This window comes from Eschrichtius robustus, chromosome 12 (assembly GCF_028021215.1).
Source record: "Eschrichtius robustus isolate mEscRob2 chromosome 12, mEscRob2.pri, whole genome shotgun sequence".
Taxonomy (NCBI): Eukaryota; Metazoa; Chordata; class Mammalia; order Artiodactyla; family Eschrichtiidae; genus Eschrichtius; species Eschrichtius robustus.
The window spans coordinates 29,210,303-29,237,058 of record NC_090835.1 but is presented as its reverse complement, the minus strand read 5'-3'; the positions used below and the strand labels follow the sequence as shown (position 1 = coordinate 29,237,058).

Below are 26,756 nucleotides of genomic sequence, written 5' to 3'. Positions count from 1 at the left end.
TTTGCCAATTTGATTATTATGTGCCTCGGCATGTTTCTCCTTGGGTTTATCCTGTATGGGACTCTCTGCGCTTCCTGGACTTGGGTGGCTATTTCCTTTCCCACGTTAGGGAAGTTTTTGACTATAATCTCTTCAAATATTTTCTCTGGTCCTTTCTCTCTCTCTTCTCCTTCTGGGACCCCTATAATGCGAATGTTGGTGTGTTTAATGTTGTCCCAGAGGTCTCTTAGGCTGTCTTCATTTCTTTTCATTCTTTTTTCTTTATTCTGTTCAGCAGCAGTGAATTCCACCATTCTGTCTTCCAAGTCACTTATCCGTTCTTCTGCCTCAGTTATTCTGCTATTGATTCCTTCTAGTGTAGTTTTCATTTCAGTTATTGTATTGTTCATCTCTGTTTGTTTGTTCTTTAATTCTTCTAGGTCTTTGTTAAACATTTCTTGCATCTTGTCGATCTTTGTCTCCATTCTTTTTCCGAGGTCCTGGATCATCTTCACTATCATTATTCTGAATTCTTTTTTCTGGAAGGTTGCCTATCTCCACTTCATTTCGTTGTTTTTCTGGGGTTTTATCTTGTTCCTTCATCTGGTACATAGCCCTCTGCCTTTTCATCTTGACTATCTTTCTGTAACTGTGGTTTTTGGTCCACAGGCTGCAGGATTGTAGTTCTTCTTGCTTCTGCTGTCTGCCCTCTGGTGGATGAGGCTATCTAAGAGGCTTGTGCAGTTTTCCTGATGGGAGGGACTGGTGGTGGGTAGAGCTGGCTGTTGCTCTGGTGGGCAGAACTCAGTATAACTTTAATCCGCTTGACTGCTGATATGTGGGGCTGGGTTCCCTCCCTGTTGGTTGTTTGGCCTGAGGCGACCCAACACTGGAGCCTGAATGCTCTTTGGTGGGGCCAATGGCGGACTCTGGGAGGGCTCACGCCAAGGAGTACCTCCCAGAACTTCTGCTGCCATTGTCCCTGTCCCCACAGCGAGCCACAGCCACCCACCTCCTCTGCAGGAGGCCCTCCAACACCAGCAGGTAGGTCTGGTTCAGTCTCCCCTGGGGTCACTGCTCCTTCCCCTGGGTCCCGATGCACACACTGCTTTGTGTGTGCCCTCCGAGAGTGGAGTCTCTGTTTCCCCCAGTCCTATCAGAGTCCTGTAATCAAATCCCGCTAGCCTTCAAAGTCTGATTCTCTAGGAATTCCTCCTCCCATTGCCGGACCCCCAGGTTCAGAAGCCTGACGTGGGGCTCAGAACCTTCACTCCAGTGGGTGGACGTCTGTGGTATAAGTGTTCTCCAGTTTGTGAGTCACCCACCCAGCAGTTACGGGATTTGATTTTATTGTGATTGCGCCCCTCCTACTGTCTCATTGTGGCTTCTACTTTGTCTTTGGAATGTGGGGTATCTTTTCTGGTGAGTTCCAGTGTCTTCCTGTCAATGATTGTTCAGCAGTTAGTTGTGATTCTGGTGTTCTTACAAGAGGGAATGAGAGCACGTCCTTCTACTCCGCCATCTCGGTTTAGGCTCGAATATTTGTCAATTTAAATAGTGCGTAACATTTTATCATTTAACATTTTTAGTGATTCTGGTTTAAGAAATTTATCAGTAATGTGACCAAAGATCCTTCACTAAAATATTCATTACATGTAGGTTGAACAGTAAACAATAAATTATAGTAGATCCATACAGTATACTAAAACTCCATCAATAAAAATCCCAGTGTTATTAAATCATCAGAAAATGTCAAAATAGGTTAAAAAGATCAAGTTATAAAATATTTCTCTTTCCTAAAGAGACATGAAAAAATAAAGAAAAATTAGAAAGAAATAAACTGAAATTTTAGCTGGGGTTATTTCTGGGTAATGAGATTATGGATAGTTTTTCTTTTGTGTAATGGGGAGATATTCTTATAATTAGAAAAAATAAATGCAGGAGTTAAAAATCTGTTACACCTGATATAAACTAGATTGCTTTTACATGTACATAATTTAAACAAAACATTTATTTAGTCAAGCAATTCATTAGCTGGTTAAAGCATTTGGTATTCTTAATGCAATCTTTTAGTTATAGGTTAACTCATTTTCTCCATTACATTTCAGTAGTTTCAGGACTCTATGAGTGCTAAGTACCTACTGTGTACTGATTATTGTATCAGGAGGCTGAGATGTGCAAAAACAGAGATGAAGAAAAAAAGAAAGAAAGAAAGAAAAAAAGAGTAGCTTCATTTGAAACAATAAAAAAAGAAGCCTACAGTCCAGAAAGTGAGTCAGTTCTGGCCCAAACCCTTCCAGCATGTGCAGGTAAAGCACTGCAAAACAAAGCCCTATTGTTTATCAGTGAATTGTTAGCAATCTCATGACCTTGAGGATTGCACAGAGATGCTTGACTTACCAAAAAAAAAAAAAAATTCCATTAAAATTAGTTCAAAGAGAAGGACACAAAGGTGATGTGAGAGGGTCATTTTTCAGTGCTGTGTGTGGAGGAGAGAGATGAGTACAGTAACTCCCATTACAATTAATGAGAGTGGAGCATCTAGACTAATCTAAACCCCCTGAGGATTTAATTTAAAAATCAACCCTGGCAAAGCAACTCTCATCCATGAATGAACCCCACGATTGTTCACTTACCTACTCTTTCCTGGCACTAAAGACAGTAGAAAAGAATAACTTTTTTTTTTTTAACCACACCTCACAGGAAAAAAAAAAAAGCTCATAGAAGGTCAAATTCCCATCATTTTGCAGGTTTATTTTAAATCCTGGGTATTATTTTAATGCCATTTTTAATTGAATAGTTTAAAAGTGGGTCTGGGTTATTCCAGTTGCTATGTGATATTCACAAAGAAATGCAGAAATTTCCTTAATTTAAGCTTCAGTTTTATGAACTTAGGGCCACAATTAATGGCACCTCTTATCCAATACCAAGCCCTTGATCAGCCTCAAAGTATCAGGATAAAGGACAAAGAAAAAAGAATAATTATTATGCCATGCTTCCACAGCCAAATCCATTCATTCTTCTGACTTTCACATCATCTTGATTTAGTCCTCGAAATAGTCTAGGAGGCTAAGGTATCTTTATTTTCAGATGAGGAAACACAACAAAAAAAAGATGAAATCACTTGACTAGAGTCCCCCAAATGGGACTAAAATCCAGTTCTCCAACTCCCTGTCCCAAACTCACTGGTAGTTTCAACAGGTATAAATGGTTCTGCATCAAAGAGGATAAACGAAACACTAGACCCACTAGCAGTCAAAGTCTTTCTCCTCCCGGCAAGTTCAACAATGGTGGTGACAGGTCAGGGACAGAGCCTCACTAATCATCGTTTCCCTATGGTCTGAGTTCTGTACTGGGTCAGGGAAGGCCTCTGTGAGGAGGTGACGACACAGGAACTAGAACGGAGAAAATGAGAACTGGGGAGGCATGTGAGGGTCAGAGGGAAGCACATTCACGGTGGAGACAAGCCTGGTGCAAAGGCCCAGTGGGGGGAGTAGCTCGCTGAGGCGGGGGCCAGAAATCCAGGAGGCCAAAGTGAAGAGTCAAGATTTTATTCTAATTGAAAGCAACCACCACTAACAATTTTTAAAGCAAGGGAATAACGTGGTCTAATGTCTATATTAGGAAGACCATGCCGGCTGCTATGTTATGCTAGATTGAAGGGCGGGGGAGGGAAGTGGTTGGGAGGTGGTGTAAACAAGGAAGCAGAGAAATGACTGTGCCTGGTCCAGGCAAGATTTGGCAGGAGTGGTGGAGATGGTGAGCAACAGACTCAGGACATATTTCTGAGGGAGAGCCTCTGTGTGTATTGTAAGGAAGTTTTGAGGATGCTCTCAGTTACAAGTTCTGACATCATCTCCATGAGGAAAGATCCACAGAAACTATAACTGATCCCTGCTGTTGGTCATGTTTCTGCATTTCCTGAACAATCAGCCTATTTTTACCTCAAGGAGAGCATCTCTCTTTCCTTCTTTAGGTTGGTGCTAGAAAGTTCAGGGCCAATTCTGTGACCCATCTCTAACAACTATATGGACATTTGGTATCTATTTCATGCACTACCTTCACTTCAGCTCCATCTTACTTACTTTTGTTTGCCCTTATTTTTAAAGCACTTAATCTTACTATACTTTATTAGTCAACTTAAGTCATTTTCTAAACATTCCAGGAAATAAACGAGTAAACAAACCGCCTTGGTGATGCCTTGGTTATTGTATAAATAGCTATAAACCTAAAGAAGGTTTTATCAAAGGAATTCATCAGAAAGAGAGATTTATAGATGAGTATACACGTAAGAGAACCTATATGTGTAAGAAGCCAAGAAGATGGGGCCATAAAAATTGATTGAAGGATCGAAGAAATTGCATACACACCTGCTCTATTCTCCCTGAGGAAGGCAAGATGTTGGCAAATAAAATCTTGGGAAATCAAAGTTCATCAGCTGATGACATACCAAACCCTGTGTTAATTTCTAACATTTAGGCATATATTAAATATCACCTCAGACAGAGGGCTGAGCCAAGAAAGGCTGATTTCACTGCCCTGGCTGGAATCTACATGGAAATCTACAAAAACTGTGCTGGGGTGGGCAGAGAGAAGGTATATTTTTCATGCTGAAACCACCTGTTAGTTCTCTCTTTCAGAGCCATCCACTTTGGAACAATAAATATTAACTATGCATCCAAGTATGAGTGTGTGCATGTGTGTAAAAATCCAGCCTGACACTCTTAAGAACTGCACTGCATTGCCAGGTGTAACAATTTATTAAATCATTCTGCTTGCTAAGTGAGAACCCTTGTCTTTTCTTTTTTAAGTTTTAAAGCTAAAAAGTCCAGATAGTCAACCACAGTTACTCATTGAACAAATATTTACTGATTACCTGTCATGTGCCAGGCACGTGGGGATGCAGTCGTGAACAAACCAGGCAGCAATTCCTGCCCTCATAGAACTCACATTCCAGTCAGCCTGAGACACAAATAATAAGTTACACACTAAGTGAGACTATTAATGCCACAAAGAAAAAGAAATGGAATGCGGTACTGAAATCTTAAATAAAGGGGAGGACCATCCTGAGATGATGTTTGCATACAATTAGAATAGAGGTCTGAAGGAGATCAGAAGGCATGGCATACATGCATCAGGGGAATAGCATTCCAAGAACACGGAAGAGCTGGTTCAAGGGCCATGAGGCAGGAGTGTACTTAGAATGTTCAAAGAACAACAAGGACATGGCTGTGGTAGGCACGGAGGGAGTGTCCTGTGGCTGCCGTAACAAACTACCACAAACTGGGGGCTTAAAACAACAGAAATTGATTCTCTCTGAGTTTCAGAAGTCTGAAATCTAAGTGTCAGAAGGGCTACACTCCTTTTGGAGGCTCTTGGAGAGAAAGAATCTGGTCTTTGCCTCTTCCAGCTTGTGGTGGCTGTCAGCACCCCTTGACTTGTGGCCGCATCACTCTTGTCTCTGACCCCCTGGTCACATTGCCTCCTCCTCACTCTTATACGGACACTTGCCATGGGATTTAGGGTCCACCCAGCTAATCCTGAGTGAGAGTCTCATCTCAAAATCCTCAACTTAATTACATCTGCAAAGACCCTTCTCCATGTAAGGTAACATTCACAGGTTCCAGGTATTAGGACATGGACATATCTTTTAGGAAATCACCATTCAACCTACTGCAGTGATGACAGTAGATGCAATCAGCAGTGACAACTTGTGGTGGTGGGGCGGGGGCATATGCAGTTCATGTAGGAACCTTATAGATAATTATGATAACTTTGGCTTGAGTTTGAAGAAAATAGGAAGCCATTATAGGATATAAGCAGAGAAGTGACACGGATTCAACATGTTTAATAGGATCGATCATTCTGGCCGCTGTACTGCAAAAAAGTCCAACAGCATTCAACCCTTAAATTGGTCCTTCTTCAGCTCAAGACTGTGCCAAATTTAGATTAGAACTGGAAAAGATGAGAAGAACCTGGCATATAATAGGCCTTCAGAAAACATCCATTAAAAAATGAATGTTCCTTTACCTAACCACCCTGTTTTGAAACAAAATTAAATTTTGTACCCCAAAAACATATGAACCATCTACTATATCAAGGTTCCATTGCTAAGAATGAAAGCAATCAACAAATCACATACTGCTATCTAACATGGCATTGAGTGACAAACCACATTTTTCTTGAGGATTTATGTCATCACTTGGCTTGTATAAAGAGTAATTGAAGAAACTCAACTCAGTGGGGGCGAAGACATGCCCCAGTTCTGTTCTTTGCTATCGCTCTTCCAGTCATACTAAGTTGAGTCCCTTCCCAGGCCCTTTAACAACATCTTGGGCAGAATCTATAACTTTGCAAGTCACTTTTCATAATTAAAAGCATCTCTAGTTTAACAATCCAATCTCAGATTAAAATTTCAAGTCCTGTCTAACACAGATTTGAGATGCAACCTCGACCACTTAGAGCTCTCTACCAACTTCTTCCCTCGCTCCTGAGACTGAGCTACTCTGGTATTCGAGGCACACTTGCCTGTCAGCAGGTGAAAGGCAGTTTTCCCTGGTCCATTTCCAGTTCCATCTGCTGAGACCTTCTGCAAATACGGTGGTCTCTGCATGGTTCGGAATTGAGAGACTTGAAGGTATTCAAGTTTCACCTTCACTCTATCTGCTTCTCAAAACCCACTCACAAAAGGATGGTCATGTCTCCCTTTGTAACTCTTTCAGTGGTTTATGATCCAATCCCCTTTCTGGATAGGCCATGCCTCAGTTGGAACAATATCTACCTGACCAGCCTTGTGGCACCTACCCACTGATATTCACGTTTTTTTTTTTTTTTTTTAAACAAGAACTAGGGGAGGTACCTGTGTGTTTCCTCCAAGGGCTGTGGAAAATTGGGATGGGGTAGAAAAGTTGCTCCCATCTTCTTTTCAGGAACATTACTGCTCAGTCTCTTCTTGCCCTGCAAAAAGCCTCTCCCTATCCACCTACCCACTACTCAGAAATAGGCATATGAGAGGCAAGCACTGCTCTGTATTCCTGTGCAATCTCACACTCCGTAGGGCAAATGGGAAGCGCTGCACAGCACCGCCACCTGAGAGCAGTGTCTACACGGCCTGCAGGTTCTGCAGCTCAGCCAACATCAAGCCAGGGAACAGGATGCCAGCACCTTTTCATGGAATCATCCCGCTCAGGGCTTTGAGCTACCTTCTGCACATGACTCTCAGGGCCAGTAGGGGGTGCCAGAAAGAGGGAAGAGAATACACTCTTGGCATTCCTCTATCTACTATACTTCCCCTGACCAGTTCTCCCCTTAGAGAGTTTGGGAACATGGGGATGTGATTCAACATGGTGGGTCTGGTTCTGGTGCTGCCACTTAGTAATGGGAGTGTGGCTCTCTCTCACATATGCGTTTCTCACCAGAAAGGATGTCAACCTTTCTGTTTAGGCCCTAGTTGCTCATATTCAAGGGCAATATGAAAAGTCCCACTCAATGTCTCTTCCAGCCCTGAATCTCAATTACATTATTGCAGATATAGCTCCATGATTAAAAAGCTTCTAGGAGTCATTTGGTCCCTTAACAGAATAGAAAATACTAACTAGTACTCTAGATGTCTGCATGAGAAACTAAAGATTTTAACGTAATTTCTGTTGATTTATTTTATCTTGATACATCTTATTTAACAAATTTTAAAGCAATCATCTTTGGTGAATGGAAAGGGATCGTGGTTTACTGTTAAAGCATTAGCACTCAACAGATAATTCTTAGTTCCAACAAATCTTGAACTGGAAATAAATCTTGAAGATGAAAAGATTTCTTGATAACTACAGTCATTTCAAAACCTATTAGAAAAGAGAAAAATTAGAGAGCCAGATGAATTTCGCTCCTCCTGGACTCATTTTACCTGGGAGCAAATTATGCTGCTCGCCAAGGTAAGTGTCTGGCGCCACACTCACAGCACAGCAGAGTCAGGCTTAAGCCTCATAGATTTTCAGAGGTCATCAAGGTTAGTCTCAGTCCTAAATGAAAATGATGATTACAGCCAAACAACAAAGCCACCAAATTATCAGTGAAAATTATAAATGACAGAGTATAGATTGACAGCAACATAGCACTGGAAAGTAGGAATAACGGGGATGTTTAAGACTCCAGGGAAAATAACTCCTAACCAATGAAACAGAAAGGTTTGTTGCACGTGGGACAGTAACCAGAAGCGGCAGAAAGAGCGACAGAATGAGGAGCAAGAGCTCTGGGTGAAGTCTTGACTCCCATGAAGCAGGGCCAGCATTGGCCGGACACTCAGCTTTCCCATTCCAAGTGCTCACAGAGAGGACAGGACAAAATAGTGACCCCAACGATGACTGCCCGTCATAAAATATTTTAATTTACTTAATTTATTTCAATTAATTTATTTCTATGATATTATTTTCCGTAAAAGATATAAGCAAGTTGAATGTGTATATATACACACTCTTCACCCCCAATACACTCACACACGGCAAACAGACCAAGAAAACACTGCCTCAGTCTCCTCTTGCTACAGTTAAAGCTTTCCCCTTAACTGGTGTTAGGCAGTTACCATTTCACTGCGAGGAAGCCGGCCGTTTAAAACAAAGAATTTTGCTGTTTTTACTTCTCTGGTGACTCTCCTATTCTGCCAGACTCTATGGTGTGGAAGAACAAATACCAGGCTTGAGCCCTAGGACATAGTGGCAGCTTCCTTCTATCAGTGTCCGTCTCTAAAACCAGGGCTGGCCATTCCTGTTTTTAAAATATTGCAGTAGTTCTGTCCTTACTGCCTCCTGAGTGCCACTCACACCTCTCTGTCTCCTCCCCTGGGTCTCTCCAGATCTCCCCACAATGAAGAAATTAAGAGGATGATTTCTGGCAGAGCAGAGAACTTCCAGGAACTACACTCACATTGGTCAGCACCACGTGTCATACTAATTGTTGCATATAAAAATAACTCCTCTACCTAAGACATATCCAGCCAATCCTGACTCCCGCCTGTGCGTCCATCTAAGCCAAACCAAGACTCCTGAGGCACATTTAAAGCCTAGAACAGAAATCTCAGGGAAATAATTTAGACTGCAAAACTAGTTCAGATATCTAGTATGGTAGAGAGTTCTTAGGATAAGGCCAATTTGTGCCCAAGAGCTATTTGCAAATTTATAGTTATTTTTTCAGTCAGTTAGTTTGAGAAAGGAAATGGGAGCTAAGTACATAAATTAGATCATTAATTTGCAATAAATATAAATTATGCTAATCCTAAGAATTGAACATAAATTATGTATATATAATATATAAGGAATACACATAAGGCTCTATTAGCAAAAGAAAGGCATCTTGACTTATTGTGTTATAGAAAACCCATGTATATTCACATTCAATAGATTTTAACAGTTTTGATATGTGCATGAAAATATAGGATAAACATTAACTGCCTACTGATGTTCTAACAAATCTATATTCATTCCAAATGGAAATTAGGATATACTTTGCATTATTTGAGTTAATTACATGACATTTCTTATGAATAATGATGTGTTATTCCATTCATTACTTCTAATTATGTTCCGTTACAAGTGCAAGGCTGGCAACACCACAACCAGCCTTTTCCTATTCCTCACAATCTGATGGCTTGCATGGAAAGCAGGTCAGAAATATGCCCAGAATATAATGAAAAGAGTTCAGATATTGTTAACCATGACAGTTTAAAATTACCTGAGGAAAGTTTCACGTAGAAATAAATAGAAATGGGGAATGGCTTTCCATGTTACAGGATACTCATTTTTGCAATTAATATGAGAACTATTCAAAGTGTTATTTTAATACATATAATTATCATCCTACCATTTGTTAGAGCTGGGGAGAGAGCATCCCAAATGTGGTCCTTCACCCCCTCCCCCACCTAACTCGCACACACACTAGCAGAATTATATTCTGTAAGAGATTGGCAGATGGTAAAAATATCTTTTTTCTGGTTGTAAAAGTGATCCTGTAGGCTTTGTGCAATTCTAAGAGAATACAGGAAACCTCCTAAAAGCTCTCATTAAAAAGCCAGCTGGACTTTCCTCCTCAAATGCATAACCATGGTCAGGCCAGCTCATCTCACCCCACTCACAACAGAGCCTAAAGCTAGAAGGTAAATCCTACAATGGAGAAGCAGTCAAGGTCAAAGGAAAACAGTCACAACTAAGTAATTAAGCACAGGGGGCCAAGTGAACCACAAGACCACCACTAGCCAGTATTGTCACCAACCAATAGGCTACAAGGAGCCAGGGAGAGATGGTGGACAACAGGAAGGGGCCTGGATGAGGTCTAGAGACCAATATGTACATGCCTCAGGCACACTGTTTCATGGGTGAGTCACCTTTATTTGAAGGGGCCAGGGCAAAATGTAGAAAATCCACACATTTTTCTCCATCCAATTTCAAATGTCCCTTGCACACACACAAAGCATCTATTAATCCCTTCGTGTCAGGTGCCAACAATCCATCAGTCTGTCTATAATAAAAATAAAGATGGCAGTCTCAGCTCCAAGAATGAAAAATAAACTTGGGAGAGGAAGAGCCTTGGCAAGGAGGGCCCCTCTTTCTCCTCTGCTACCCATGACAGTTACTGCCCACTGACCCTGCATGCAGCCTCAGAATCCTACTCAACACTGTGAGCTCACTACCAACTGAAGAGATGGCATTTGAGATAAAACAGATTTGCTCTCTGTGCAGTAATCCCTCAGATGACAAGTCGAGATAGATGACAGTCACACAAGGTTTGCCTTGCAATGGGGGTTGGCAGGATCCTCTGTGGCAGGTTCTGGACACTGAAAAAAGATGTCAGTCAATTTAGTGAATGATGAAAGCATCCAAGAGCTTCCTGTGTTCCTCCTGACCAATGCCATCAAAAACTGGTTCTAGCTGGAAGCAATGTACTCTAATAACCCAAAGGTAGGTGCACATTTATATGGAAACCTTTCCCATAGAAACAGCATAAGAGCACTCTGAACAATCACTGCTACATGCAGATCTTTTGAACACAATAATCTGCCAAATAAAATCAAGAAAAATATGACCACAAGGAAACCAACTTTCCCCATTAGAGCTCAGGACAAAGGACGCACGATCGGCTCTGAATATCTCTCCAAGAGTATTTTAAGCTAGCTAATATACAATAGGCTTACACAGGGTGAAAAGAAAATTTTTAAAAAGGCATATGCTTAAGGAAATTTTAAGAGCAAAAAATCTATCTTTAGTAATAAAGATATTAAAATAGTGCTTGCAGTCACTTTATTTGTACAGGGAGGTTTAAAATGAAGCTCTTTTGAGAAATGAAAGATCATCAGATCGCTAATAACTGCAGTTTCCTGAACAATTAAAGAAATTCACAAGATTACAACCTACTCAGGAAATGACAAATATTTCTGGTTTTTACGGAAGGACTAAAAGGGCACTTTTATCTATAGCATCTATTCCATAAGAAGCACTGTTATGTAATGAAGCTATTTTTATTATCTGTTCCTTTATTTCAAGAGTATTCAATATGGCAATGGTCTGAAAACAGAGAAAATTTAACACTGCTTGGGAAGGTAAAATGTTAAAAGGCATTTGCTAGATTTTTCTTTTTTATCTATTGAAGTTGGACCTTAGAACACAATTTCCCTTGTACCAAACTTTTGTTTCTAATATGTCAGCAGAAATGTCCTTTAAGTTACCTAGTCTAATTCTTCACAAATACACTTTGTAAGGCTGTCCTCAATGCATTATCCTAACGTGGCTTGGCCCTGATAACATTCTGTGTGCGATGCTCCCGCTTGGAAAAATATGCTCTTTTTAACAACTGATTCAATAAACAGTTGACAAATGATTTGTATAATATAGTATGGCCAGCAAGCAAGGTTTGTCTCTGTCATTACACAACACATTCGACCCGTCTGCAAACGTGGCCGTGTTCCCCTTACATTAGAGCTCCGTATGCCATTCTGAATAGCAATCCGAAGATCAATACACTGTATGCTGAAAACAACAGGACATAACAAATGAATAATTTACAATAAAAGCTCCAGTCCCCAAATGGATTCCACTAATGTTCAAATTCATTTTTCATGCTGAACTCAGATGAGAGGTAGACACAGCCCAATGCAAGGGGAGGGGAGTGAAGTATTAACTATATTGGCTCAAATTTTTTCAAGCCACGAACAATAGCTGGGCTGCACCAAGGTACATGAATAAAACGTTCGCTGCCGAATTCTGAAGATGCAATCTCCAGAATGCTTCTGTTCTCTCATCAAGACTCGCTGAAAAGCATTTTCCAGTAACAAGAAATTAATGGATTACAGACATTCTGACATATGCTTCCACAGTGTTGCACCACAGAAGCCAAAGCCTATTCAATAGGCTTTAAACACTGTTTGCGATGAGCAAGAATGTTTGCTTTAGGTGGGGACAAGGAGGGATTGTGGCTCTTTTGAGAATGAAGCAAATAGTCTTGCTTCAAAAGCATATCTGCAGTCCCTGATCTGACAGTTTTTTTCCTCCTCAGAAAGGTATAAAAAAGTCAGTGAGCAAAGTCAAAAGAAAAAAAGGGTTGAAGAGGGGGGAGCAAAATGTTAGAGAGAACACAAGCTCAAAGATGATATTTACAAGTCTCTCTTGAATGGCACACTCCCCAAAGGCCACCTGAATACTCTTGTTAAAAAGAGATCATCAAAAATACAAAATAGAATTTTCCGGTTCACATAAGATAGCAATATACTGCCCTTAAAATACAGACTTGTCCATTGGCCAATTAACACGCAAAAAAAGAAAAAAAATGGAAAAGAATGTTTTCCCATCTGCCATCGATTCATTCACTGCATTTAGACTTAACTCAGCACACTCATAACAGAAAAGTAAACAGGATTGTAACTGATAGAGCATGTAGGGAAAGTTGGGAAAATACAGCTTGAATGAGATACTAAAACATCTGGAATAAAATGGTGACAAGACATGGCTTTGTGCATGGGAAGACTGAAAAGGCAGGATTTCAGTCTTAATTGAAACTATCCACATGCTCCTGATGTTTACAGATTCACTTTAAATTCAGTCAACATAATACTCTTGGGTACTAAGAAAACGAGAACGTGCAAAGAGTAGGTTTTGCCCCCACCCCTTCTCAGGAACTAATGATTCAGTGCAGAGACAGACAGGAATGAACACAGTTCTGGTCTGATGCAGACTGGGATCAGTGTTTGGCATGATGCCTAGAACAGAGTAGCTCAGTAATAAACTGTTGAGTGAATCAACATGACAATAAGGAACCAAGTGTCACACAAAGGATGGAATAGTTTTTTCCTAAGAGGGCAGGACAGGTATCCAGGTATCGAGGCATTTTAGCTGAAATGAAAAGGATGGGAAAGATCTCAAGGTGAAGAGAGAGGCAGGGTAAAGGATGGGGAAAATAACAGGTAAAGGGAAATACAACACTTGTTTAAGGAAATAGTTGGAAAGTGGGGAGGTTGAGTCAAGAAAATGAAAATCTTTTAAAAGGATGCTAAGGAATTTGGACTTTATCCTCAAATAAAAGGAGATTCATTATATTCATCAGTGGTTTGTTTGCAAAAGAACAGGAGAGTGGTAGCATCAGAGCTGTGGTTTAGAGTGAGGTGTAGGCTGGGCTGGGGAAGTCCAGGGGTAGAGATGGTACAAGAAGCTAGATGACCTAGAAGACCCACAGCAAGGGGCTTACCTAGGGCAGGTAGGGTAGAGCACTTGGGGATTAAAGCCCACTGCAGCCATCTCCCCATTTATTTTGTGAAACATTAGTGGGCAGAGCCATCCACAGCTTCAATTCCCAAATCTCGGGACAAAAGAATATCGCTTTCTGCAAGCGAATGAGTAACTTATTAAGATTCTTCTCATAGGTGTCACCTAACAGAGTACCAAGGTAAAGTAAAATATAAAGTTTCAGAATCATCATATAAAAAGGATTGCCTGAATCCATTATCCACTGGCCCTGAAACCACTTATTTTTTAAATTTTATTTTATTTTTTATACAGCAGGTTCTTATTAGTTATCTGTTTTATACATATTAGTGTATATATGTCAATCCCAATCTCCCAGTTCATCCCACCACCCCTCCCCCTGCCTTCCCCCCTTGGTGTCCATACGTTTGTTCTCTACATCTGTGTCTCTATTTCTGCCTTGTAAACTGGTTCATCTGTACTGTTTTTCTAGATTCCTCATACACGCATTAACGTATGATATTTGTTTTTCTCTTTCTGACTTACTTCACTCTGTAGGATAGTCTCTAGGTCCATCCACGTCTCTACAAATGACCCAGTTTCATTCCTTTTTATGGCTAATATTCCATTGTATATAGGTACCACATCTTCTTTATCCATTCATCTGCCGATGGGCATTTAGGTTGCTTCCATGACCTGGCTATTGTAAATAGTGCTGCAATGAATATCGGGTGCATGTGTCTTTTTGAATTATGGTTTTCTCTGGGTATATGCCCAGGAGTGGGATTGCTGGGTCATGCCCTGAAACCACTTTAAACACTGTAGATGTAAAACAGCTTTACAGAGTATACTGATTACAAAAATGTTCCAGTTCTCACTGTTCTCATCCCCAGAAAGGGCAGGGTCCTTCTTGCTACCTTCCAAACACACTGAGGTTTGTTAATTTTAATACAATGTTCCCCTTGTCCTTGGCATTTACTCAAAGAGATGGTGACTGACCAGGACTCATTTCCAAAATGACAATCCCAGTGCCGTCTGAAACAAAACTAGTCATCATTCACTAACTGTTCACTATTCACTATGAACATTTTCCTTGAAGCAGACACCTCAACTTTACTTGAGTTCAAACACATATATGACCCATGTCTTATGCATCACACTTTCAGAGTTGGTTAAAAAGACCGTGAAAAATCAAGTTTCTTCTGAGCCTGCGCGTCTGGAGCCTGTGCTCCGCAACAAGAGAGGCTACGATAGTGAGAGGCTCGCGCACCGCGATGAAGAGTGGCCCCCGCTTGCCGCAACTAGAGAAAGCCCTTGCACAGAAACGAAGACCCAACACAGCCAAAAATTAATTAATTAATTTAAAAAAAAATCAAGTTTCTTACTATCAAGAAACAAGTTAAAAAATCACAAAGCAACGTTCATTCCATTATTAACCATTTTTTTAAAAGTGCAACTCTGCAACTTCATATTCTTTCAGTCCAAGGCATTAAGATTTGTTCATCTCAATTCACGTTTTCATCCCAAGTTCCCTCAGTTCTCTGACAAAAGTCTATTAAAAATGGCACCCAACGAGAGATGGCATTTAAACAATATTCTTTTGGCACTGCAATTCTCAGACATTTTGCTTAAAAATATATTCCTCAAAGGAAAATGGCAACCACAAACTTGCAACAATAGCAAATGAGAAAAGAAAATTCTTCTGTTATTTCAAGAACTTCAAAGTCTTTTAGAAAAACTCAATATAAAATTGGTATACAACTTAAAAATTGTTTTTTTATAGGACCTTTCTAAATCATTCTAGATTTTTTTACTTCAATAAACAGAAGAATGTAATTTTCTAATCTTGTATACTTATAATTTTAAATATTTTTATAAACTTAAAAGAAGAGTTAAGTATTATCAAGAAAAATATATATATTATTTACTAGTTTATTGCTATCATCATTAGTTTTGTAGATTTACAAAATATAGCTTAAAATTTCCATTCAAGGAATTTGGGAGCCTACCACAGAAATCACAATTATCTTTTGGTGCATGTTTTGTTAGTTGTATTTTTTTCAGTGTACAATAGTTACATGGCCAAGAAAGAAGATTACTCATAAAGTTTTCAAGCATTTTGAAAAATCCCATTGGAAAAAATATAACTTACACTGGAAAAAATTTTGACACATTTGTAGATTCAGAATAACTGAGAAATCTATTTCAAAGTAGAACCATGCCTCAATGTGGACATGATCATTATCTTCGAATATGAAATTTTATACTTTGTTGCCCTCTGCATAGTAAATTAAATTAGAGGGGAAAGAGAAAAAAAAATTCTGAGTCGTCAATACAAATGTCATATGCATACAGTCACGAGGGATAATTTCAATAACATAAAAACAACTCTCCAGAGCATTTCACCAAATCCTGCTTCTCCCACTGCAAAGAATGAAGCTTCTACTGAAACTGATGGTCAGATGGAAATAAAATACTCTACCACCAATGGCACTGGACAATGATCTAGAAGCTGGGATGTTTTCCAAGAGAAAATGCCATCTCAGACCCTAACATGAAAAAAATATTTTGTAAGTATATTTATGTGTTTGAATTTAATTAAAATTCATAGCTTGAATGATCTCCAAGAGGTAAACAAACCAAGTCAGTCTCAAATCTTCATATAATCTTCACATAACCTTACTTCCACATCACAAGAGGGCCACCCAATCTCTATCTTACTATTAAAATTCACAATGATAACTGAAAACAAAGTGCTCAGGATATTCATTGGATCCATTTTAGAAGCACCTATTTATTTACACAGCTACGACAGTGAAAAGGTCAAGCAAAAAATCACCTCCAAAGCCACGGTTGCTAAGCAACTCTTTTCAGAAGTTCTGCAACAGTGATCAAGCATATTACTGGTGCCACCAACTGGATTCAGAATAAATGTGAATAACATCTTACCTCGTTTCTCCAAAGGGGGAGTGGGGAGGATCCTTGCTTAGCTTTTCGGACAGATCCTCGAGGTCAATCCTGTATTTATTTGGTCTGTTAGAATCAGAGGCTTTCTAATTTTTCTCTCTTTAAAAAAAAAAAAAAAAGGATACGTCCAGGTACCACAGGTTTCCTGTTCACCAGGGCGAAGGACAGTTCTGTTTTGAGAAACACCACAGAGGGCTTGATGAGATGTTGGCCGAATCTGAATGACATTTCCTCACGGTTTGAATTCTGGAAGAGAAGATTATGTAGAAAATGGACATTTATAAAATTCAGTTGAGAAACTCAGATCATATACCACTTTAAAGAAAGCAAAGTCCATTACTACAGATTCTTAGTTGTAAAGAAGACATCATTGAAGCTGTTCCCCATTTAATGTCCACTAAGATGTATTCTGGGTAAGTCCTCCTAAAATATTCCACTCTCTCTATGCTGTTTGGATTTACAGTTTTCAAGCAAAAGCTTGTATGTGTCTTCTTAAACCCCTCTGCACTTCGGGGAGCCACCTTAACCCAAATCCACTAGGTCCAATCTGTCAGGTACTATTTTTAACCATCTGTTTCATCATCTTCGCTAAGCTGAAAATTTTCATGGTTAAGCATTGACTATAAACCTTCTCATTCTTAAAGAGGTACCTGTGGGGACTCCCTTTTCTCAAATGGTTTTATCTTTGTTTATATAAAAGCAATTTAGAAAAAGTATAAACACTGTTTGACCTTGTGTACAATTACAAAAGCATGTGGGTACTCCCAGATAACTATAGTAAAATTTCAAAAATTAAAGAGAAAAAAATTGAGGACAAAGAAGGGACAAAATAGAGTTCAAGATGAAAACAATTCCCGGTTGATGCAGACGTATTATGCAGCAAGGTATGTGAAGTGTTGCATATTCTCTTTTCTGGAGAAAGCCATGGGTTGGGGTAGTGGGGAGAAGACAAGGGAAAGCAAGATTTGACACTTGGCATCTAGGGTACCAAGGAATGATTTTCCATCAGTGGATGCCTATACACGACAAAGTTACTTTCTGAATGACTAAAACGCACCTTCCTTGGGAAATCACTTCATTTTTCTAATTCAGGAACCACCCTACTACAAAACTGATGAAAATTGAACCCCTCATGGGAAAATAGAAATACAACTACAAAAAGGATGACATCCGAAAATGGAGGACCATTTTATAAAGCATACCAATAAATGTGCAATTGTTTAAGGATTCTAATATTCTCAATGACCCAAAAGATACAGAGGGCTACGCAAAATGCATCTACTTTAGAAGCACTCAAATAGCCGGAATTTAACACATTTCAGGGGCAAAGGAATAGTATGGAAGTTTTGCCTCAGTGACACAAATACTGGTTTCTAGAACAATTACAACCACCTCACAAAAATGAAAGGTCAGTAAGGACGCTGAAAATCATCTAAGCCAGTGGTTTTCAAGGTGTGTTCCCTGGAGGTAGCATCAACATCACCTGGGGAAATCAGGAAGGCAAATTCTTGAGTCCTACTCCAAACCTACCAAAGCAGAAACTCTGCGAGAAGGGCCCAGAAATCTATGCTTTAATCTGCCTGGATGATTCAGAACCACTGATCAAACCCACCTATTCTCCCAATCCTGTCCTGCAGAATCTTTGCCTGGTAGCTTGTTAGCCCATGCTTGAATATACTCAGTGACAGGACGTTCACTATCCATTCCTTCCAAGACCATCAGCTCCAGCAATTATGTGGTTGCCCTTCATACTAAGTCCATCTTTTTGTGATGGATTTATGCCTTGGGGGTCATATGAAACAAGTATCATGCAAGTGAAAGTGCTTTAGATATCTGAAGTTAACCTTTATTTATTCCCCCCAGTTTTTCTAGAATAAACATGCAATTCATTTCAATCATCCTACAAACAGAATTGATTCAAGTGCCCTAAAGCTATCTGTGTGGTTTTTTGTGTTTTTTTTTTTTGCCTGCCCAGCATCCATTTTCTGTAGTTTTGCCCATACCACCTTAATTTTTCTTTGGGTAATACCCCACCATATTCCATATGTTGGGCTACTCCTACTGCCTGGTTCTAGGGATGGGAAAGTGACCCAGGCATCATTAGTCTTTTGTCACATGAGTGATTTCAGGAGTGGACACAGGACAAAAAAATGAGCCATTCAAAGGAAGGATATCCATGAAAGGATTACTGCTGATACTATGGGGAAAAGGCTTTCTCTCTTCTAAGATGCCAAACTGGTAGGACATGAACCTGGAAGAGCTAGAGGATACACCAACAAGAGTCTGCCTGATATTAGAGCCAACATGGAGGCCAGGAAAGCCAAGATACAAAGAGAGACCCATACCTGACAACATTGTTTGAGCACCTGGATCTAACAGTGCTGGAAGGATCATATGTCCCTCGAGTTTGTTCCCTCTAACGGATAATTGTACAGAGTTGACTTAAGCATAGGCTCTAGCTGATGAGCTACTATTATGAGTCCATGAAAGACTCTCTTCTAGTTTTCATTTTTCTTATCATCATTTTCATTTCTTCCTCTATGCCCAAATTCATTCCTTCCTCTCCCACACCAGGGCTTCATTTTTTTTTAATAAAATTAATGTTGTATTTATAAGTTTCACAGCAGTTTTATAAATATTTTATACATCAAACATATATAGGGCTCTTGTACATACTTTTTAAATTTGTACAGAAGTTGTATCGTGCTTTAAAACTCATTCTGCCTTTTTCTCTCAACACTGTTTTACAGACTGATTCATGCTGTTATAAATAGATGTAATTTACTCTTTCTCACTGCTTATTCTCACTGCATTCCACTGTCATTTTTCTTGTCCATTCTTTTAGTGCTGAAGAACTAGCTTTCTCCAGTCTTTCACCACAAATAACACTAATGACCATACTTACATGTATTTCCCTGGGTATCTAAGCTAGAGTCCCATTATTGGGTTTTAGCTTAGGTATTGATACATACTTAGGTTTTAAAAAATATGCACCATTTTGCAATCCTTGAAGCAATATATGCAGATTTCTATTTTCCCACATCCTTGCCAACACTTGGCAGTATCTGATTTCCAAGGTTTTATTGATATGATAGGCAAAAGGCATCTTTTATTTTTAATTAGCTTGTCTCCCATGTGATATGTGTATGTGCACATTTCTCCTTGTATGAATCACCAATTCGTACTTGGCCCTCTTTTGTATTGGTTTCTTCCCTCCTATTTTTGGATTTTTCTGGAGTCCCTTATATATTTAAATATTGATCTTGGTCTATTAAACATGACAGTTGTATTTTCACCATCTGTTAGTTTTTCTATCATAGACTCCATTGGACAAAAAGCATTCATCTTGATGTATTCAATTTTTTTTGTATGGTTTGTTCTCTGTGAATATTGTGAAACAAACACTTCTCTACCATAAGGTTACAAAAATGTATTCTTAAATTTTCATCTATCAGCTTTATAAATATTTTCACTCTTAACAGTTAGGTATTTAATCTACTTAGAGTTTTGTTTATGGTATGAAGTACAGAAATGGTTTCATTTTTCTCCTTTTGTGAGCCTAATTTCCTAGCACCAATTGCTGGGAATGATAACACTGAGTTCCCATATTTACACAGGGGTGAGTCTGGACTTTATTATATTCTGTTTCTGTGCTAGATGCTTGAGAACAAGGAGAGAGAATTTTTTTTCTCTAAAGGGCCAGATTCAGTCTGTTGTAACCACTCAACCTTATCATGGAAGCAAGAAAGCAACCATAGACAATAAATAAAGGAATGGATGTGGCTGTGTCCCAATAAAACTTTATTTGTAAGAACAGGCAGCAGCCTGGATTTGGCTTGTGGACTGTAGTTTGCCAACTCCTGCTGTATAATGTTCACGCTTTGTAAAGAGAAGGTCCTTCTTTATTTATTCTCGCAAATAAATTTTAGATTCAACTACACCCCTTCAAAAAGACTCTTGCTCAGGCATTGATTAGAATTGCACTGAATTTAAATTTTAATGGGCAAAATATGACATCTTCACAATATTCAACCAATCCATTTATAAATGCTACATTTATGCTCTTTAATACTATAATAAAACTCTTGTAATAGGGTTTTAAATTTCCCTTATATGTTTTATGAATTCTTTCTTAGATTTATTCCTAGATAGCTTTTAGTTTATGTCAGTATTGTAAATGGTATCCTATCATCATCATAGTTTATAATTGGTTACTCCCAATACAGACAAAAGCTATTGATTTTTTTATGTTGCTCTTATAAGCTGCCAACCTAGCTGAACTCTTTTATTGCTGTTAATAGTTTCAGCTGATTCTCTTTGGTTTTCTATATAAATGATTTTACTTAGAAATAGTAATTATATATTTCATTTCACTTATTCTACTTATATTTGTTTGCCTTACTGCATTGGTCAGGTATCTGGTAATAACGTTGGTAAGTAGAAGCAACACAGGCATTCTCGTCTTGTTCCCAATCTTAACAGGAATGAGTTTCAAGTTTTGTTTTTTCCATTAAAAATGACATCTGCAATAGGTTTTTAGGAGAAAGCCTTTAAAAAGCTAAAAAAAATTCCCTATTTCAAGCTTGCTAAGAGTTGATTCCATATGGAAAAGAAAAAACTTAATTAAATGCTTTTTCTTTATCATTGATCACTCAATCTCTCATTCTTTGCCATTAATGTGGTAAATCACAGAGAAAGAATTTTTTAAACACTGAAACTTCCTTTCACTTTTATGATTAATTCAACTTAGTCACAATGTACTATTTTTTAATACGTTGCTAGATTTGAATTCTTTGTGTTTTTCAATGTCATAAGTCAAGTTGGCCAATACTTTTTACCTGTTTTTTGTTTTCAAAATTAAACTTAATGGCTTGGCTTTTTTCTTTGTTCTATAAGAAGTTTTATGAACAGGATTTTCTGTTCCTTGAGAATTAAATAGAACTTGCTTGTCAAACTGTCTGGGCCTCTTTTTATATTTCAGGGATGTGTAGTTTTGATTATCATTACAATTTATTTAATGGTTTACAATTTATTTAATGGTTGTTAAGTGTCTTCTTGCAATAATTTTTTAGCCATATATCCTTTTCACCTAAATGTTCATCTGTATTGGTAAAAATTTATATATTTTTAACAGATTATTATATCTAGCCTATGAAATTTTTCAAAGGACCATTTTTTGGTTCTTTGTTTTTATTAGTTTTCTCTATTTTGCTCCTTATTTTCTGTGTTTATATTTGTGTCCCCCCTTTTTTCTCCTTCCTTATTTCTTAAGATTTACCATGTTGCAGTTTTTCTAATTACTTGAGTCAAACATTGAGCTTGTGGAGTGCAGACTTTCTAGTTCTCTCTTGAGTAACAAAAGCTATATATTGCCATCAAAGTACTCCATTAGCTATCTCTCTCAAATTTTGAACTACTGTGCTTTTATTATCACTCAACTTTAAAATTTTGCTATTCTTGTTATCATTTCCTATTTAACCTGAGGGTTATTTCATAGTATGCCTTTTCATTTCCAACATATGGAATGCATTTGCTATCTTTCTGTTAATAAAGAGTGATTTTAAAGCACTATAGTTAGAGAATAGAACCTCTATAGTGTTGATTTTTTAGAATTTGAGGCTTCCTTCCTGATGCATTAAAAGTTGAAGCATGTGCCTAATCCACATGCCCTCCAAAATAAAATATATACTGCATTTGTTGACTAAGCAGTTCTACATACGTGGTAGAGCAAATTCAGTGCTTGTTATCCAAATCTTCCTCTGCTTACTTTTTGTCTTAACTGTTTCATCGCTTTCTGAAAACACTGCGAAAGATTTCTAACTGCAATTGCTTAATCAATGTCAAATACCAGAAATTACTGCTTACTATATTATGGCACGTGCATAAGTCCCTGCTTATTTTACTCCCTTGATCTATTGTTCCTTTTTCATTTTGTCTGTATTTTACAACCGTAAATTTTTCCATCCCCTTATCTTCAACCTGTGTCCTCTTAAATATTTTTTATATAAACATTATAGCATTTAGCTTTCTATCCATTGGACAATCTGTCTTGATTAGTTTAACCTCCATACTATTTCATCTTTTTGTTCCACTTTTTTCTCCTTCCTACCTTCCAGGTAGATCAAGTTTTTTCCTACGGTACAAAAATAAAACATTCTATTTTGTATCAGTAGTGGTTATGATCTTATTACAATCCATACTAACGCTCAATTTCCCCATCAATATCTAAAAGTAGATCCATATCTCTGTCCTTAGCATATACTTACCACCTTGGATCTCTCAGATCTCATCCTCCACCTTCCCCTTGTCCAATTTCTGATCTTTTAAAATAATATAGTGTTATAATTTCAAATAGTTATTGATATGCTGGTTTTGTTTTTTGGCCACTGCTCACTCCAGTGATATTTTTCATTTATCTTATTTCCAAACGTCCACAGACATCCCCTTACACCAGGCAGCAATGGGCTCTGGACTACTTCCCCTTATGAATTTTAGCTCCCTCTTTGGTTTTTGCCTCCCACCCCGCACCTTTTTTCCAAAGCTCAACTATGCCTTTGAGTGAATATTTGTATATTTTATATAGCATTTCAAATTTTTTTTTAGTGGACAATTTTCCAATTATCTACCCTATAATATTCCTAGAAACTAAAGTTGTCATTGCTGTCTTCTCTGTGTGTCTTCTTCTTACGAAGACACAAGTCATTGGATTTAGGACCCCCTCCAATCCAGTATAACTTCATCTTAACTAATTATATCTGCAAAGGTCTTATTTTCCAATAAGGTTAAGTTCTGAGGTTCCTTTTAGCGGAGATATTATTCAACCCACTACAGAAAACTTTCCTGATTCCTACTGTTTGGATGTCTATTAACCTTTTCCATATAAGGTCTTCAGTTTTCAGGGGATTCTTTATATTCTTGGTCATTATTTTTTTCAAATATTCCCTGACCTCAGTTTACTTCTCTGCCTTCTAGGGATTCTATCTGCTGGGGTTCTGGAAGGCCACCCCAAAATGTGCCTCAGTGGCATACTGATTATTTTGTATTAAAGCTACTTAATACATGGCCAATGCAAGTGGGACACTCTGACCCTCCTTTCTGTCTCCATGAAAGCAGGAAATAAATCTCCCTTATGAAAGGTGCTTTCCTGGCATCCGGAGGTAGAAGGACACCCTCATCTCCAGAGACAGGGAATTCAGGCCAAGAAGCCTGTATAAACAAACCTTGTTACTTCTTTAATTTACTACCCAGAGCCCAAACTCTGTTTAGATTCTTCACTGATAGAACAACCAAAACCTGTTTCTTTGTCCTTTCAGTTCCTCACAAATTTACTGTTTGTCTAAAAAGTATAAAAGCTGCCTGCTCTGGCCACTTCTTAGGTCCTAGACCACCATGCACATGAACTAAAATTTGTTTCTTTTTCTCCTGTTAATCTCTCTCGTTATCAATTTTGTCATTAGTCCGGCCACCAGAATTCAAGAGGGGTAGAGGGGGAAATTTTTCCCTCTCCGACATATCTAACACTTCTACTCCTTCTCCCTCTCAAGTCTTTCTTCAGTCTTCTCATATTTTTTTTCTTCCTGACACCTTTTGGGAGACAGCCTCAATCCATCTGACTGCTGATGAATATCAGCATGAATATAAGCCATCCACAATGCTGGTTCCTAGTGTTACATATTAGGCTTAATTATGACACATCTCTCCTCTACTCGAGGCTACCCTGCCTCTCACTTCCCTCCTTCTCAGGCATTACTCTTGCCAATGAGCTCATTTATTTCTAGTGCATTTCTTCTCATGAGTTCAGCCTGCCAACTATTTGAAATGTTAACTGCCCTCTTCACTGTTCCTTCCCTTTTGGTATGCCCACACAACTCACAAACTACCCTTTGTTGAGAGGAAGCATGAAGAGGTGGAATGAGTATTCAAAGCACACACACTTGAGTCTTGGTTCTATCACTCCCTGATCCTCAGTGATTCACTGAACTTCTCACCCTCAGATATCTCACCTGAAACTGATGGATGACAGATACTGTATAGCACAGGAAACTTTACTCAGTATCTTGTAATAACCTATAATGGAAAAGAATCTGAAAAAGAATATATACATATATTTTTGTATGTGTGTGTGTGTGCATATGTGTATATATATACACATACATACACATATACATATACACATATACATATATACATATATATATATACATATATACATATATATATATATATTGGGTTGGCCAAAAACTTTATTCAGGTTTTTCCCTAAGATGTTGTGAAAAACCCAAATGAACTTTTTGGCCAACCCTATGTATATAAAACCGAATCATTGTGCTGTACACTTGAAACTAACACAACATAAATTACCTATACTTCAATAAAATAAAAATTTAAAAAATGGTTGACAGAGTATATGACACAAATCTCACTATGTCTGTCACATGACATAGGCAGCCCAAAATGGTAATATTTTAATATTTCCTTGCTCAAATCCAATTCTGCCTCTTCTTTAATTGTGGTAAAATTCTGCCCACTTGTGCTGCTAGCAGACATGCTTCCTCAAGTTTTAATTTCAGTGGAGAAGAAAAATACTCCAGGAACTATAAACGGAACAAAGGTAGAGAAAAGTATAAGAGCCAATATTGTGTGATGGGAAGATTCCTGCAACTCCAGGATCGGAAACTGTCTGCAAGGCTGAGATAAATATTAAATAGTTTCCTCTCACATGAAAACTGCAGAAAGCAATTTTATTTTAAGCTGAAGTAAAATTGCTGATTTTTTTTTTTTTTTTAACCAAACAAGAAGGCTGGATATACCAATATTCTGTGGAATTCTCAGGAGAAAATCATCTCCTGGGATCTGTTTCTTAATAAACGTGAAGATGATGGCTTCTGGCATCCAGAGAACAAAGTACTGGGTTTGGGACCTCAGTCTAAGTTTTAGGGCCTTGGTCTTATTAGTGGGCCTTAGCTAAGACAGACATAGAAGGGACTAGGCTCATTCCAGAAACAGTGACTGAGGCCTGCATGTGTCTCTATATAGACAATGACAGAGTATATTAATGAAAACAAAAGTCATGTTTTTAGCCAATTAATTTTTAAATTTGTATTCCTTAATAACAACTTGTTTTGAACTAAAAATATGTGGCTTCTAGGTATTTAATGAGTCTCCATTTCCCATCTTTTCAGCTACACAAGTTATTTGTACCTTCTCTTGACCTCTCTACCTTCTATAAGTAATGAAAAGGTCTCTACTATTCACACTTAATTTTGTGACTCGGTGAATTTGATTGGTCATTTTTTGATAGGGCTAGATAGGCAACCTAACTTGCAGTGGAAAAAGGTTCAACAGTCACAAAAGAAAATGTCCCAGAATGTGGAATTTCCCCCAGTAACAACAATAGATAACAACGGCTCACTTCCGAGTAGATCAGGTTTCTTCCTGATTTGCCTGCAAATGTTATGTGAATGTCCAACTAAGATAAGTGCCATACTCTTCTAACACATTGTCTCAAAAAAGAACAGTCAACCCTAGGATGCAACTAGAGATTCTCATACTAAGTGAAGTAAGTCAGAAGGAGAAAGACAAATACCATATGATATCATTTATATGTGGAATCTAAAATATGACACAAATGAACCTATCCACAAAACAGAAACAGACTCACAGACATAGAGAACAAACTTGTGGTTGCCAAGGGGGAGGGGGTTGAGGGAGAGATGGATTGGCAGTTTGGGATTAGCAGATGTAAACTATTATATATAGGATGGATAAACAACAAGGTCATATGGCATAGCACAGGGAACCATATTCAATATCCTGTGATAAACCATAATGGAAAAGAATATAAAAAAAAGAATATATGTGTATAACTGAGTCACTTTGCTGTACGGCAGAGATTGCACAACATTGTAAATCAACTGTACTTCATTAAAAACAAACAAATAAAAGAAAAGTCAACGCTAGAATTTCTGAGCAGAAAAAGACCAAAAAGATGACTTAGATCTAGTCCTCTCATTTTAGAGATGTTGAGTAAGTCTAGCAAGTCAACTGGCTTACTCAAAGTCACTCTGACCCTTAGAAGGTCTCCTTTAGAGGATA

At 38.3% G+C, this 26,756-nt stretch overlaps 1 protein-coding gene across 11 annotated transcripts in view; it reads right to left on the bottom strand.

The window, feature by feature from the left end:
• Nucleotides 1-26,756, bottom strand: part of FHIT (fragile histidine triad diadenosine triphosphatase) — a 1,501,152-nt gene that overhangs the window by 794,546 nt on the left and 679,850 nt on the right. For all 11 annotated transcript variants that reach the window (XM_068557818.1, XM_068557827.1, XM_068557828.1 and 8 more), the window contains one exon: nucleotides 16,787-16,907. In XM_068557818.1, coding sequence (XP_068413919.1) covers nucleotides 16,787-16,907 — 121 coding nt within the window. The remainder of the gene's footprint in view (nucleotides 1-16,786; nucleotides 16,908-26,756) is intronic.